Raw genomic sequence first — 16,450 nt, 5'->3', positions numbered from 1 at the left:
GTGCTTCCTTAGTTGTTCATTGATTGCTTTCTCATATATGCCTTGACGGGGGGGGGGGGGGGAGTACAGCAGACTGAATGACCCCTTGCTCGAGCCAGCGACCCTGGGCTCAAGCTGGCAACCCCGGGTCTCAAACCTGGGTCCTCCGTGTCCCAGTCTGGTGCTCTATCCAGTGCGCCACTGCCTGGTCAGGCAAAATTTAAAAAAAGAAAAAGTCAGACAATCAAAATTTAAAACTGGCTCTGTGGAAGACACTTAAGGGGACAGTTGCTAATAAAGGATTTGTAGCTAGAGTATTAATAAAGACTCAAAACTCTACGGTAAGAGAACAATTCAACTTAAAAGTGGGAAAAATATGTGGGAATCTATCTCACTATCTCCCCTCTTCTCACTTAAAAGAAATAAAAATAGCTCTGGCTGGATGGCTCGCTTGGCTGGAGCATTGTCCTAAAATGCAGAGGTGGCTGGTTCAGTCCTTGGCCGGGGTACATACAGAAACAGATCGATGCTTCTGTCTCCCCCTTACCCCCCTTCCTCTCTCTGGATTCAATAAAAATAAAATATTTAAATAAATAAAAAATAAAAAAATAAAAGTGGGCAAAAAGCCTTGAGCAGACACTTCACCAAAGAGACTATAAGGAGGGCAGGTAAGTACATGACATCATCATTAGGCGTTTAAAAATGGAAGTTAGAACCACAATGAGATACCACTCTTACACTTACGAGAAAGGCTAAAATGGGAAAATATTAATATATCAACAGAGCAATTAGAACTCATTCATTACTGATGGGAATACAAAATGGGACAGCCACTCTGGAAATCAGTAGCATTTTCTTAAACACACACTTGATCATATCCAGAAATTCCACTCCTGGGTATTCTATTCCCCTTAAAGATGAAAATTACGTTTACAGAAAGACCTAAAAATTTATAATTGCCAAAAAGTGGAAATGACCCAGCAATAAAGAACCCTCCAGATGTTAACAACACACCAGCAGTTACTCACTGATTTCACTTGTGAGGCAGTATCCCAGAAGGATATTAGAGGGCAAAACCCAAACAGCCTGGGAAAAGAAAATCCAGCTGAAATCTCCCTAGGCTTGGCCAAATATACTGGAAAATCTGTAAAGATCAAAGGCTTTCAAATGTATTCCTCAGGTCCCGGGGCAATTCCATAGTGTATGTTTCCCTGTACTGGAGCAGAATGTAGTTTCTTTTGAAAACAGAAAAATTGAAAAATTATCAGTAAGTCTGAAATGGTAGGCACAAAGGATCTATACTGTTGCTGTTCAGCGGGGCTTCCCGAGAGCATGGAGATAGTCAAATGCTTGGTTATCCTGATGGACCCTCCAACAACCACCCCAGGGGACATATTCTGCTTGAGCAATATCTTCTCTGTCTAGGTTCAAAGCTAAGTGACATCAGCCTGACTCTCTTACTTGGTGTCTGGCCTTTCTGGAACTTGAGGTTTTATTGCATGCTTATTATGCCCAGCTGGTTCTTTGTACCCCTGGGCTTGTCTCTTCCATGCCCACAGAATGTCTGCCTTCCTCCAGACCTGAGGAGCCTAGTCTCTGGTGCTAGTAGTCCTATATTTCCTCTGTTGGTGTCCTCCACAGAATAGGCACTGGCAAGAAGTCCACCCTCATCAGTAATAGTGTGGCTAAGTTCAACAGACATTTCTGAGTTCTTACCTGACCTGACCTCCCAGCAACACTTGATGCTACTGATCACTCCCTTCTTAAGACAAAGTCTTCTAGCCATTTTAGGACGCCCCATTCTCCTGGTTTTTCATCTCTGACTCCGTTGCACGTTCATCATCTACAGGTCCACTTGTTTTCCTTAAAGCTCAGCCCTACATGCCCCCTTTTCTTTTCCCTCCATGTTTCTACCCAGTTTGATCGCATTCACTGCCACAGTACAATTACCACCAGTATGCCAGTGCTTTCTGCATTTACATCTCCAGCACAACCTCACCTCCAAGCTCCAGGTGTACACACACATTCTTACATGACATCACCACTTGAATGTCTCATAGTCACCTTGACACTTCAGCCTACCATGTTTGGAGCTCAACCTGATTTTCCTCCTCTGAACCAAACATAGTTCCTTTTCCTGGTTCCCAGCCTCCCCAGATACCACCACTTTCATCTACTTTGTCAGAAGCCCAGAGTCATTCCTGACTCCCTTCTTCAATCCCTATATCCAATCCATCAGGTCCTGTTGATTTTACTTCCAGATGTCTCAAATGCATTGATGTCTCTCCATCATCACCATGTGAACTTGAGCTCCCTTCCAAACCATTCTCTACATGGAAGCCAAAGGAATCTCTTAAAATGCAAATTTGATCATGTCATTCCTTTGTTTGAAATACTCCAATGGCTTCCCACCACTCTTAGCACAAAAACAACAGTCCCAAACTAGGGTTATAAGCCCCTTGTCTTGCTTCTGCCTGTTTCTCATCTGCTCCCCAACATCCAATTGCTCTCTGCCACACCAATTCTAGTTTTTCATAGCCATGTTCTCTCTTGCCTTTGGGCCTTTGCACCTGCTCTTCCTAAAACCATTTTGCCTGTTATCACTTATTTATCTTTCAGACTGCAAGGTGGTCCCCCTTTTATGTTTTCTTAGCAATATATATCTTCTCTTCATAGGAAAATAGATTGTCAATTATTACCTGTGGGATTATTTAATATCTGGTTCCTTCTCTACAGTGTCAGCCCCATGAGGGCAGAGATGGGGTCTGTTTTCTGTCCATCACCTAGTACACCAGAGCTGTTCAGCATTTATTGAGTGAATGTGGGTCCTGGTAGACGGGGTTCTTCTCTGGGAGAATGCAAGGGCCAGACTGAAGGACTGCTCCTCCCAGTTTAAAGCACCCCAAAGCAATGCTGTGATAAAACTGGGTTAGAATCTTCTAATCTGGGACCCCACTAGGGTGAAGAAATAATTTTTACCAAAAAGGCAATAATTTACAAAAACAATTCATTCACAGTAGTATGAAAACTATAATGTACCTCAGAAGAAATCCAATTTTAAAACCAACAAAAGATATGCACAAGCTTTGTGAAGAAAATTATCTGACTTTATTGAGGATGTAAAAGCAGACCAAAATAAGTGGAGGGATACCCCGTTCATGATGGGAGGACAATCACGTAAACTTGCCACCTCTTTTCCCAATTACTCCATAAATTACATGTCACCCCAGTTAAAGCCAAACATGGTGGCTTTCCATAGAAATGGATGCACTCATCCTAAAGTCCAGATTTAAGAGTGAAAGGCCAAGAACAGCCAAGAAAATTCTGAGGAAGAAAAATGGGCATGTGCTGGGGCTGGGGTAGGTGCCTAGCATACCAAACTCTGGTTCTAGCCCAGCTGCATGTGGGAACTTAGGTATGACGAGTCTCTATCAAAATCAATGGGTAAAGGATGACCTAATCAGTACATGGTGTTGGAACTGTCAAAATGGGAAAAGAAAACCAGAACCTTATCTGATACCAGAATAAAAATAAATTTGGGTGGACCAAAGATTCTATGTAAAAATTTTTAGAATACAGGCTTATCTTTATAACCTTAGAATAGAAAATTATTTTTCAAAGACTAAGACAAAATATGAAGGAAAGATTGATAAATATAATTTTAAAACTCATACTAGAAAATATAAGAAAGAGTAAGAGACGGAGAAGATATTTGCAAACCTATAAAAGTGACAAATATTAGTATGTAGACTATTTTAAAACTCCCTACAGAATCAGTAAGAAAAACAAACAGTAAGAAAAAGATGGGCTAAGAAAATATAAAAGCAGTTCAAGATTTGAAAAAGCAAGACACCAAAATTTTCTATTTTATGTTCAAGGTTACCAGTAATGAGGGGAGGTAAATTGGAATCGTGAGATAACATTTCACACTCATAGGTACTAAAATTTTAAAGTCTGCAGATTAGGTCTTTTTCAAGAGAAAACATGGAAATTGTGCAGCACTAGTTTATTCCGGTTACAGGAGGCAGCATGCCTGGAGGGAGCACTTGGGTCTTGGCTGCTCAGTCAAGGTTGTCCAGGAGGCAGCAGCAGCAGAGGGCGGCCCAGCATGCAGCCAAGGCTGCCTGACAGCCAGTGTCGTCCGTCTTCCTTGCCTGATCCACCACGTACACTGGGGGTAGGGGAGGGGCAGAAGAGGGGTGGGGGCGGGCGGGAAGAGAGAGAGCCGGTCAGGGGGAATAGAGCAGCAGCATTGTGCGGATAGCACAGGGCACACACTCTGTGGAGCCATGTTGGCTGTCTCCAGACTGCCGCTCCATCAGGGTGGGAGCCACACCTACCTGGTTCACTGTCCATTCTCACACCAGGGTCTGGCACACCATTTCCTGAATTGTGAATAAAGATGCCATCCGCTCGGCAACTGTCAGACTGCCTAACCTTCCCTGAGCTGACAAGCCCAAACCAGCACCTTTCTTGGTGCGCAACCAGTGACCCCGGCCGTGCTGTGAGCCAGGCCCTGTGGCCTGATGTGGCAGGCACTGGCTGAAAGCTTTTCACATTATCTCATTTAATCCTCACAACAGCGCTGTGTTACTATCACCATGTATGATTCTCAACACTGTTTGCAGAGTGTGAACTGGTGGAACACTTTTGAAAGAGAATTGGGGTGGGGGTACATACAACTTTGACCCAGAAAATATGTATCTAGGGTTTTTCTACAAAATAATTCTCCCAGTGTACACTGTTATTGCTGCTGTATCCAAAGCCCAAACTAGCAATAATGTCAGTGTCTGTCCACTGGACACTGATTAGCTAAATCAGTGCCTACCAGGTCATAGAATACAAAACAGCTATTAAAATGAATTAGGTGGGCTTTGCCTGTGGTGGTGCAGTGGATAAATCATTGACCTGGAATGCTGAAGTTTCTAGTTTGGAACCCCAACTTGTCTGGTCAAGGCACATATGAGATAAGCAACTACAAGTTGATGCTTCCTGCTCCTCCTCTGCCTATTTCTCTCTTCTCCTCTCTAAAAATTGATAAATAACCCCCCCCCCCTTTTTTTAACAAGAGTGAGAGAGAAAGAGGGACAGACAGGAAGGAAGAGAGATAAGCATCATAGTTGCAGCACCTTAGTTGTTCACTGATTGCTTTCTCATATGTGCCTTGATGGGGGGGGGGGACTATAGCTGAGCCAGTGACCCCTTGCTCAAGCCAGTGACCTTGGGCTCAAGCCAGTGACTGACTATGGGGTCACGTCTATGATCCCACACTCAAGCTGGCGAGCCTGCACTCAACCGGCTACTTCGGAGTTTCAAACCAGGGTTCTCAGAGTCCCAGGTTGATATGCTATCCACTGCACCACCGCCTGGTCAGGCTTAATAAATTTTTTTTTTTTTTTTTTTTTTTTAGAGACAGGAATGGAGAGAGATGAGAAGCATCAATCATCAGTTTTTTGTTGCGACACCTTAGTTGTACATTGACTGCTTTCTCATATGTGCCGTGGGGCTACAGCAGACCGAGTAACCCTTTGCTCGAGCCAGTGACCTTGAGCTCAAGCTGGTGAGCTTTGCTCAAATCAGATGAGCCCGCGCTCAAGCTGGCGACCTCAGGGTCTTGAACCTGGGTCCTCCGCATCCCAGTCCGATGCTCTATCCACTGCGCCACCACCGGTCAGGCAATATAAATAAAATCTTTTTATTTATTTATTTATTTATTTATTGTATTTTTCTGAAGCTAGAAACGGGGAGAGACAGTCAGACAGACTCCCCCATGCGCCTGACCGGGATCCACCCGGCACGCCCACCAGGGGGTGACGCTCTGCCCACCAGGGGGCGATGCTCTGCCCCTCCAGGGCGTCGCTCTGCCGCGACCAGAGCCACTCTAGCGCCTGGGGCAGAGGCCAAGGAGCCATCCCCAGCGCCCGGGCCATCTTTGCTCCAATGGAGCCTCGCTGCGGGAGGGGAAGAGAGAGACAGAGAGGAAGGAGAGGGAGAAGGGTGGAGAAGCAGATGGGCGCTTCTCCTGTGTGCCCTGGCCGGGAATCGAACCCGGGATTTCTGCACACCAGGCCGACGCTCTACTACTGAGCCAACCGGTCAGGGCCTTAAATAAAATCTTAAAAACAAAACAAAACTAAGTGGTTCTCCCATGTTGCCAAAAAAATTAAGCAAAGGATAAAAGCAAGCTATATAGCATGCTTTGATTTGCATAATGAAAAGGACATACATATAAACACACATATCCATGCACAAGTATCTGAAAGGATACAAGAAACTTAGAGTTCAGAGTGTGGAGAGGGCCAGAAACTTTTACTTTGCATTTTACATTTTTCTCAAATCCAGGCTTGTCTGATTCCAGAGCCACACTCAAAGCTGCTCCTCTACTGTCACTGCTGGAGTCCTATTGGCAGGGGGGAGGGACTGTCCGGTTCTGCACACCTTGGACCTCTTCTGGCCTCTGCCACAAGTACTAGCTCCATGGCCTTTTGGGACAGCGGGCATTGCCCGACTTGGGCTCCCTGGTGGCACTGGCCTCATTCCTGGACTACCTTCCTCATGTCCAGGGATCCCCAAACTTTTTACACAGAGGGCCAGTTCACTGTCCCTCAGACCGTTGGAGGGTCGGCACATACAGTGCTCCTCTCACTGACCAGCAATGAAAGAGGTGGCCCTTCCAGAAGTGCGGTGGGGGGCCAGATAAATGGCCTCAGGGGGCTGCATGCAGCCCGCGGGCATGTCACTGTTGCCTAGACCAGTGGTTTTCAACCTCCAGTACGGCGAACTGGTCTTCATACAACATCAGGGTGGTTAACTCTCAGACCAGCACAAAATTTCTGGTGGGCCAGCATTGGTCTGTGGACCAGTGGTTGAAAAACTGAGTTTTTCAACACCTTTGGCCCAACTCCATCTCATCTGTGTTTCCAGTTATTCTTGCTCCTCTCAGGGCCTGGTCTGGCCCCTGTGACCAGAGTCCCACCTATCAGATGTCCGCAATGAAGTTCTGACACCTCCCTCAGGCTCTGCTGACTTTCCACCCTGGGCAAACACTGGGGAGCAGCAATATATCAAATGGCATTCCTCCCTCCAGCTCAGACCAGAGCGCCCCTGCACTGGCGCGGTTCCTAAGGCTGAGCCCCAGGAGGCAGGCACACCCCCTGACATGCCAGGTCCCAAACAGCCCACTGCTGGGGTTCCTCTTTCATGGCCCCCTTCCAGCAACACCAGCCGACAGCATTCAAAATTTACCAGACAAACCCCGTCCTCTTCACCTCCTCCCCTTGGGCTTAGGTAGGAGCCCACCGAAGCCCAGGCCCGGAGAGAGAGGGCAGCAAGTGAGCAGATGCAGTCAGCCTCTGCCTCTGCAAACCCCTGAGGATTCAGTGGTCTTTGGGACCCCTCTTTTGGGGCCCATGCTGCTGCTCGCCACCGCTGCCTGCCTGTCACCCCAGAGTACTGTGTCAGGAACTCCAGTGTCTGTTCACCTAACCGGGAAGGTAGCACCCACTCCACCTCTTGCTCTTCTCTTGACACCAGCAACACTCACTGGGCTCATCGTCTTCTTTGTCAGGAAGCTGTCCCCCTCACATTTCTGCTCTGCCTCTGGGCAGAGGACATGAGACCAAAGCCTCCTCAGCCCAAGCACCTGCCTGCTGCTCCTAGCCCCAGCCCGCATCATTCTTTTCATCATTTCAGGCTGAAGTCTGTGTGCCTGCACATTCCCAGGCAGAGACCACACTGTGGTCCCATTTCATAGAGGAGGCAACTGCACGAGGAGGGCTACACGGCATGTGCACAATCAACCAGAAGGGGGCTTTCACATGTCGGTTGCCTGCCTCCTCATGCAGCACACTCCCATTGTTCTAAACTTAACCGCCCATCATGTCACTCCTTTGCTCAAAAGCATCTGGGCTCCTTCCTACAGCACTTTCTCCTTGGCCACTTAGAGTGTTCACAGATCACATGGGTCCCATGGGTCTTTATCTGGCCATGCTCAGCAATCCCACTGTCTAGTCCTACCCACAAGGGCCTCAGGTACCTCACAGCCAAACTCCCTTGCTTTTGCAAGACCCAGATCATCCTATAGGATCATATGCTTCTTGGCATGGCACGGCTCAGCCTCAACCCTCACATGGTACATCTCCCTTCAGGAGACTTGAGTGCTCTTTGGGAAGCTCTTTTCCTGGGTCAGGGAACTCAATTCTAGGCACAGGCACAGTGTGAAGGCTGGCACTTGGCTGACTAATCAAAGAGAAGTGTTAATTCTATGTGCTGAAATTCTGCTGGGCTTCCAGCACCAAGGCCTGCAGTTGGTGGTTGTAGAACTCTGGTCTCTGGACAGCTGGGTGGGAACAGCTTTGCTGAGAGGAGGCAGGAGCCGACTTAGGGCTGTATTCACAGGGCAGAGACAGCTACCCAGAACCTCCAGCAGTGCTGGTGATTGTAGCGGGCCAGGTGTGTGTCAGCATGTCCCTCTGGGTGGCAGAGACTGCCCCACCCTGCAACACACAAAATGACAAGTCGTGGCAGCACTAGCTGTGTTCTCAGAAAAACTCTGTCCCACCTCCCCAGACCTCCTCCTATCAACACTGGCCCCAGCAGTTCCAATATCTCTTCCCAGGAACCTGAGGTTCAGCAAGAAGTAGTGGGTGGGTGGGTAGGATGTGTGTGTGGGGGGATAAGCAGTGTGATCTCACTAGATTATGGACAGAAGCAGGGAAGGAACCTCCCTACCTGATGCCATTATAGCCCAGGGCACAATTCCTAGAAACTGTTCCAATTTAGTGGGAGAAACCACAATTAGGATTTTAGAGCAGAGATTTTAATAAGACATATCAAATTGGATTTAACGGGCTCATCTACTCATTGGCCATGTAACCTTGGGCAGGTGACCACCTCCCTTGGCCTCAATTTCCTCGGCTGTAAAATAGGGGTAACATTAGTCATCTACAAGCCACAGGGTTGCTGGGGAAATGAAGAGACCAGGTATGCAAAATACTTAGCAGTCAGTGCCTAACACATCGTAAAGTGTTCAATAAATGTTCACTGATGTTATTACTGTATTCAAATGACAAGGACCCTTCAGGAAGACCATGACTGAGTAAGGAACGGGTCTCTCGTAGACAGACCCAGATAGGCAGAGAGAAGGAGGGCTCACCCCAACTCTGGGGAGAAGCTTCAGAAACAAACAAGAGGTGGGAGGCAGAGTCCTAGGCTGTTCCGGGAGCAAAGGGCCTGCAAGACCAGCTAGGCCTTCACTGTACCGAGGTCACAGGGCCAGCCTGAGGGAGCGAGCAAACAGAGCCAGGGCCCCGTCTCCATGAGACCTGGGGAGGGAGAACATAAGAATGCTGGAGGGGGAACTGCCAGAAACTCAAGGTCTGCCCGTACCCCAACTCATACACACACATACATACTCCCTGTCACCTTGCCTTTGGCCTCAACCAACCAGATGGCATCAGAACCCAGGTTCAGGCTGGGGAGACATGGTCACATCTTTGAGAAGTATGACTCTGGGAAGTTCGGACAGGGGTCAGGACAGAGCAGCTTCCCAGGGCAGGAGGAAGGAGCTGATATACTGAACCTGGGACAGAAGAGGGACCTAGCTAACATGGGAACAAACAGGGCAGCAATACAGGGGCTATGACCCAAGTGCCACAGACAGACCTTGCATCCTGACTACCAGGCCCATGCCTAGTGACAACCGGCCCCGTCCACTGAAGGCCTGGGTACCCTGGCTCTGTGGCCGCTCACCCCAGCAGGAAAGCCACAGTGGGTTTCACAGACACCTGCCTACACCAGCCACCCTCCTTAGCTTTCTGGAAATGACACCTGTGACCAGACACCAGCCACCTCCAGGGTATGGCTGTGCACCCCTCGAACACCTCTTCCTTCTTTCCCTGCCAGAGGAATGGTTCTCCCGCTGCGGGGTGGAAGAGTGCTCCCATCTCCTCCACGGCACCTCTAGGAATAGCAGCCTGACTTAGTGAGCCCCGCCCAGGTTTAGGCCAGAGTTACTTGAGCCTGAGTTGCTTGAGCCTGAGTTACTATGTGAAAGGATTTTCCCAGCCCCACCCAGACCTTTCTGATTCTCTGAGAAGCATCTGATCTGCAGTCTGGTAGACTCCTCCCTTCATCTTCCAGCATCTAAAACAAACCCAAATAAGGCAACCACGAAGGACCTAACACAGCAGCCACTGGCCACTGTAAGCATGAACTGGTGCCTTTTCCATTCATCCCCAGCTCAGACTCATCTGCACTCCTTCCTTCCCTCTTGGTTTAGGCTCCAGTTGAGCTTGTCCCAAGGTGGGCCCTCCCCTTTACTTCTGGGCTTCAGTGTCTTGACCTGTGAAAAGCTGGGTTGACAGTGGTGTCTGTAGTGAAGCTCCAAAGAGAGGAAAATGCATTGGCAACATATCATTGTCCTCTCCCCTCCTGGCCCTGCAGCACGTGGTGAGTGGCAGGAGAAGGAGTCATCATCGTGAAAAGAGCAGAAGGAGGAGGAAGCATCACCAATTTGGAGGGTGTCTGCCACCCAAAGGCTCCCTGCTATCTCTGCTGAGAGGCCTTCCTGACTGAGTCCTGCCCTTCAAGATCTTTCTGACTCAGAACTGCTGCTACCACACTATCACTACAATCTCTCAAAAACAGCCTTATAAATACCAAGCGGTCCTAAAGAAGAATGCGGCACCGAGACAGAGAGGGGCCCAAAGGAAGTCTTCAGATGAGAAGGGTAGGCTACAGAACAGTCAGTATGTGTTACAGAGCACCCAGCACAGAGCTTGGGGGGAAAACAGGAGACTTGCCCTCCGTATGACAGCAAGGTTTATAGTCTTGTATCATTAGAAGAGAACGAGAAAACAGGACTCTCTCGGAAATGACTCATTTATCATCAGGGTTTCCAATTGCCTAACTAGCCTCAGAGTTGATTGATACAGGGTACAGATTTTCTCCATGAGCCACCCCCCCTGGGCCTGAGACACAAGGGAAGGTAGCACGAGGTGAACAGGAACCAGGGGCATGCAGGGGCAGCCAACACACAGCGCGGAAAGCCTTCCAGCCAGGGGCAGGTAGCTATAGTGGGCAGTGACAGTGTCCCCGCCCCCCTCACAAAGGTCGTGGGTCTCACGGACTAGGTCCTCACCATATCATGGGCACAAAGTCTATTGGGACACTGGTGATCATCCTTACTGTCCTTCGCTATGCAGAAGAGGCTGGAGTTGGTTCATTTGGTCAATTTCTAACACAGAGAATAACCTGTACCCATTAAGATAAGACTTTTTAAAAAATATTTTTAAAAATTCATTTTAGAGAAGAGAAAGAGAGAGAGAGAGACAACAGGGAGAGGAGGAGCAGGAAGCAGTAACTCCCATATGTGCCTTGACCGGGCAAACCCAGGGTTTCGAACCAGCGACCTCAGTGTTTCAGGTCGATGCTTTATCCACTGCGCCACCACAGGTCAGGCAAGATAAGACTTTCACAACCAGCCAGCTTTACTTCCTAACCAGTCTGGCAAATAGAGAGGGGCATTGGCTTAAGGAAGTCTTTTCTAGATGTAGAGAGACCCATGACAGGACAGCTGAATCCATCACAAGCGCACTATCCCCTAGGAGCGTGCACCTCACTAGTTCCGGAGGGCCCTAAGGCTGGCTCTAAGCTGGTGCAGGGAAAACCAGACCTTATGGCAACTCCAAATGCAAAGGTATGATATTTCAGAAGAAGATTTTACTCTCCCTAGGAAAAAAATATACATATAATCTAATTATGCTAAATGTTGTGTAAGAACTGGACTAAACAAAAACAGACTATAAGAACCAGTAGACATGGAGGACACTACTGTAAGTGGAAGACAAGCCTTGGCTGTCAGTGGGCTCAGGGTTCCAGTCCCAAGATGGAGCCTGGTCTGGGGACATGGCCAAAAGATCCACCCGACTGGGTCAGAAGGGGCGAAGTTGGCTGGAACCTGCACCCCGGGAGCAAGCCAGCTACAATGAGGTGCACTGCTGTGTGCCATGCCCACCTGAGTGATAGGGGTGCCCCCACAATCACAACTAAGTGTTCAATGACAGACAATGTGTAAAACTGGAATTGTAACATGTTGTGAAAGCCTATCAAATATCAAAATGAAATGTGATGTTACAAGTAACCAGTTGTGGTTATATTGGCATCTAAAATTAGATGGTGAGTAAAGCTGACTTTTGGTCTGCCAGTCTGGCCCTGGTGGAGAAGGGTGATTCATCAGCAACTGACCCCGAAAGACACCTTGCTCCGGTCTTTTAAAACTCTTAGCCAGGAGAAATGGAAGTAGAGACTTGAACAGGTTATTTGTTCACAGCTGTGTTCAGCATCAGATTCTCAACAGTTGTATAAAAATGTGAATGTACTTGATGCCAATGAACTGTATGTTTAAAAATGGTTAGAATGAGCCTGACCAGGTGGTGGCACAGTGAATAAAGCATTGGACTGGGACGCGGAGGACCCAGGTTCCATACCCCCGAGGTCGCCAGCTTGAGTGCGGGCTCATCTGGTTTGAGCAAAGCTCACTAGCTTGGACCCAAGGTCTCTGGCTTGAGCAAGGGGTTACTTGGTCTGCTGAAGGCCCACGGTCAAGGCACATATAAAAAAGCAATCAATGAACAAGTAAGGTGTCACAACGAAAAATTGATGATTGATACTTCTCATCTCTCTCCGTTCCTGTCTGTCTGTCCCTATCTATCTATCTGTCTCTGTTAAAAAAAAAAAAAAAGGTTAGAATGATAACTTTTATGTTATCAATATTTGACCACACACAAAAAACTCTACATTGCTTCCTCTGCTTATTACTGAGGGTTCCAAGTACCTCAGCACCCCAGGGAGGAAAGACACCAGAGTTGAGCCTCACGGCACGCAGAACTCTGTATGCTGGTGGCTCGGGACATCCTGTTCTGCAGCAGTTTCAGATCTCTTCCATTTGGTAGCATGAATCAATCCTGTGGTCCCCGGGGCCAGCCTGGACTCCAGCCAGCTCGAGGCACATCGCAGTCATCCAAAAAGTCCGCCCTGCCTGCTTGTGTACCCTCCTGCCCAAAGGCTCTTCCAGACTGCTCCAAGTGCACCTCACAGAGGATATGCAGGAGGAGGGAGAAGATGCCGCTGCTGACACTATGCTCGGTCCCTCTCCCACCTCACGTGCTCACTTCTCGTTTTCCTGACAGCCAACCCTGCAGGGGATTCCAGGAATAAAAGACGTCTTCCCCAACTCAGGCAGCTCACAGCCCACTTGGAAAGAAAAGCCAAAGACCTACTGAGGAAGCACCGTCCATGCCACACTGAGTGGGACTAGTAATCAACACAACCAGATAAAAAAATCGGGGCAGATCCTTACAATGAGCTAAGGAATATCAACCTTCTCACTGCCCTGCCCTTCTTTCTCTCCCCTTATGCTGATACAAGAAAATGTAAAGAAACGATGGCTGGTGAGTGGCTCCCCCAGAAATGGACACAGCCAGCTCCCACAGCCCTGGCTTCTCCTGAGCACAGTCACCGTGGCCTGACTGCTAGGGCCCCAAGGAGGGATGGTGGTGATGGGGAGTAACACACGTTCTGTTCATTCCCTGCTGAGCAGAAGGAAAGATTCTTGGAACCACAGAAACAAAGTGAGAAAAAAAAGCAAAAGTAGAACAGAAATAGCCTCAGAAACCACAAATTCCCAATGTCAGTGGCCCCTGAGTATAAAACGATTGCCAATATTTTAGAAGCTAAATTGAAATGAGAAAAACTATTATTTTCCTGGTTTTCAGGTACTGGATTGGGGGAGGCAGAGGTGGTGGAGAGGTTACTTTGAGGGGAGCTGGCTCTTTGGAACTTATCCAGATGGGCAGAGATCACCAAGGAGGTAGCTAGCTGTTGGTTCTAGCAGTTGGTGTCCAGGCACAGGTGGGCACAGATACCGATCTGTTATCGGCAGTGTTGGTCAGACTCACATTGAGTACCGGCCTCAGGAGTCTTGTTCAAACAGTACTCGCTGTGGTTTGAACAAGGCAAATATTACCATATCGTTTTTACTGAACACAAAGCACGTGTTATCTTAGGTCTACAGACCACAACCGGCTTCAACACGTACGAGATTCCTGCGTTACTGATTAACAGTTCTGAAAGATATATTTATGCAAAACACCGCAGGTTGTTTTCTTCCTCCACTGTCAGGCGACAGTAAAAATAGTTGTGTTTTCACCTGAATGCACTTCAGAGGCCTGGTACATGTGAGTTCTAAGGTCAGGGAGGGGACACGGTGACCACTCTCAATGAACATGGTGAAGAGGCAATTCAAGGCAGACCTCCCTTGTAAGGACAGTCCCCACCCCTCCATCTACTCCCCACAGCACACTGCCCACCATTTCAGACCAACAAAGGCCATCCTTAGAGAGCCGGAGAGAATGGGATGGCGGAGGCTCAGCCCCGTTCCCCACAGCTGCCTGCTGTTCTACAGCACTGCTCCACGCTGACAGCCACCCAGAAGTCAGCGACCAAAGGTCCTGGAAACCGCCACCTCACCCACTGAGATGTGCCATCTGGCAAATGTGAAGCCAGAGACTCCCGCAGTGGGGAAAGGGAGATGGACGGGTGCCCTGGCCTGTGACCGGGACTAGAACTCTGCTAGTCTGGTAGACAGGGCCGGACTTCCTTCCATGGTCAGCTCTCCCAGTTCTAGTCAGCTTGTCACTGAAGCTCGATGTAGTCTCCAACGTCATGACCAACCAAACCACCTTTCCACTGAAACAGCTAATCCTTGTGATGGAAACCCTTTGGTGGGAAACCGATGGGATTGCTGTGGAGGCGGAGTGGGTATGCAGGGAGCCTCCAGTGTCAGAAATAACAGAAGACATCTCACTGCTCCCCACCCACTGAGCAGGGCTTAGCTGCTGAAAGTGGCGGGTTTATTTATAGCACCACCAGTCTGGAGAAGGGAGGGACTCAGCAGACTCACACGCAAGCTAGGGCACACTCTGGCAGCCCTGCTGTCATCATTAGTGGGGTGGCCCTCCCCAGACTGCAGCACAAGCAGACCCCAATCTCTTGGGCCAAGCAGCTTGCCAAGAAATACTGTAGAGAGACGGGAAGAGGTAGCTCTAGATTTGGCTATCCTGGGGTCCACGCTCAATGCCACCTTGAGGGTGTGACAATCTCTCCCAGCTTCAGTTTCCTCACCTGTCAAATGGGGATAATAATAGCACCTGTTCCCTTACTGGGTTCTTCAGGGACTTAGTGAGCTGATCCACACAGGCCTGTGATCAGCGGACAGCAGGCACTCAGCGTGTTAGCTGCTGTTATTATTCCCAAGACAGAGACCAAAAGGACAGAAGGCAGGACTCCCTACTGGATGAGACATCTAGGAGCAACACGGGTATTATGTGAGGCTGGTGATAGATCTATAGACAGCTTTTCATTCTACTCAGTGAATTGAGATCTTTATAAAGACTGAACAAAAGACATGGAAATGGGGTAAGAGGAGTTTCTTTCCCCTAAATACCCCGGAGCCCATCTCCATGTGGGTGCCAGGCCACTGGGCGATGTCCCAGGAAGGCAGGAGCGCTGCCTCCTGATGACGTTCCCAACCACACAGCCCTCCTAGCTACCTGCACCCACCAACCACCAAGAACCCTTCCACCAACCCCTGCCTCACCGTCCTTCTCCCACACTGGGACAGGGGAAGGAATGGTTCTGTTCAGGAATTCCTTCTGACCTCTGAGATGAACCCTGGTGACCCGTGGCTCCCAGTTCTACCTGGATAAAAATCCTGAAGGCTCTGGTGTCACTTACTACTCTATGCCCCTAGTCTCGCACAGGGCACACTCAGTAGGCCTGGCAAATAGGAAACAAAGAACAAATGAACTAAAAATTAGTAAATGAACGAATGAACAAACAAAGATTCAACCTACCTTGCACCTTTCACCTCAGTAAGAAAGGCTGTTTCCAGCCTGCCCTGTAAGTAGGCTGCAGATATGGGCTGAGTCTATTTTCTCAAGCAACAGCAAGGCATTACTAACTAAAAATATGAAGACCTTGCCTGGCCTGTAGTGGCACCGTGGATAAAGCCTCGACCTGGAACGCTGAGGTCGCTGGTTTGAATCCCTGGACTTGCCTGGTCAAGGCACATAAGGAAACAACTACTATGAGTAGATGCTTCCTGCTTCTCCCTGCTCTTACGCTCCCTTTCTCTCACTCTCCCTGTCTCCAAAAATCAATTAAAAAAAAAAATGAAGACCCTGTCAGAGAGAGGGAGTACTCCTTCTGTCAGCTGAAACCTTTCAGGAGATCTCAGCTCATCCTGACCCCTCCTTCTTGAGATGGCTGAGGGCAGCCCCTGGTAGTGGAGCCATTACTCTAACCCAGAAGAGATCAGGCTGTCTCAGAGGAGGTCTTAGGAGAGCGTCAAGCGAGCAGAGGGAGCTCAGGGGTCCTGAGCCTGGCTGGGCCAGGGAGAGGGGGCCCCACA

The 16,450-nt window shown here is 48.8% G+C and overlaps 1 protein-coding gene and 1 long non-coding RNA gene across 2 annotated transcripts in view; one reads left to right on the top strand and one right to left on the bottom strand.

The window, feature by feature from the left end:
* The window catches only part of PFDN1 (prefoldin subunit 1), a 97,902-nt gene extending 92,253 nt beyond the window's left edge, over positions 1–5,649 (top strand). The window contains exon 4 of the mRNA XM_066272690.1: positions 5,390–5,649. Within this exon, the coding sequence (XP_066128787.1) occupies positions 5,390–5,449 (60 nt within the window). The 3' untranslated portion in view covers positions 5,450–5,649. The remainder of the gene's footprint in view (positions 1–5,389) is intronic.
* The window catches only part of LOC136333480 (uncharacterized), a 58,708-nt gene continuing 45,322 nt past the window's right edge, over positions 3,065–16,450 (bottom strand). Inside the window, exon 3 of the long non-coding RNA XR_010731044.1 lies at positions 3,065–4,150. This is a non-coding gene — a long non-coding RNA (uncharacterized lncRNA). The remainder of the gene's footprint in view (positions 4,151–16,450) is intronic.

This window comes from Saccopteryx bilineata, chromosome 4 (assembly GCF_036850765.1).
Source record: "Saccopteryx bilineata isolate mSacBil1 chromosome 4, mSacBil1_pri_phased_curated, whole genome shotgun sequence".
NCBI lineage: Eukaryota > Metazoa > Chordata > Mammalia > Chiroptera > Emballonuridae > Saccopteryx > Saccopteryx bilineata.
The sequence above is the reverse complement of the archived record's forward strand: the minus strand, read 5'-3'. Positions and strand labels throughout refer to the sequence as shown.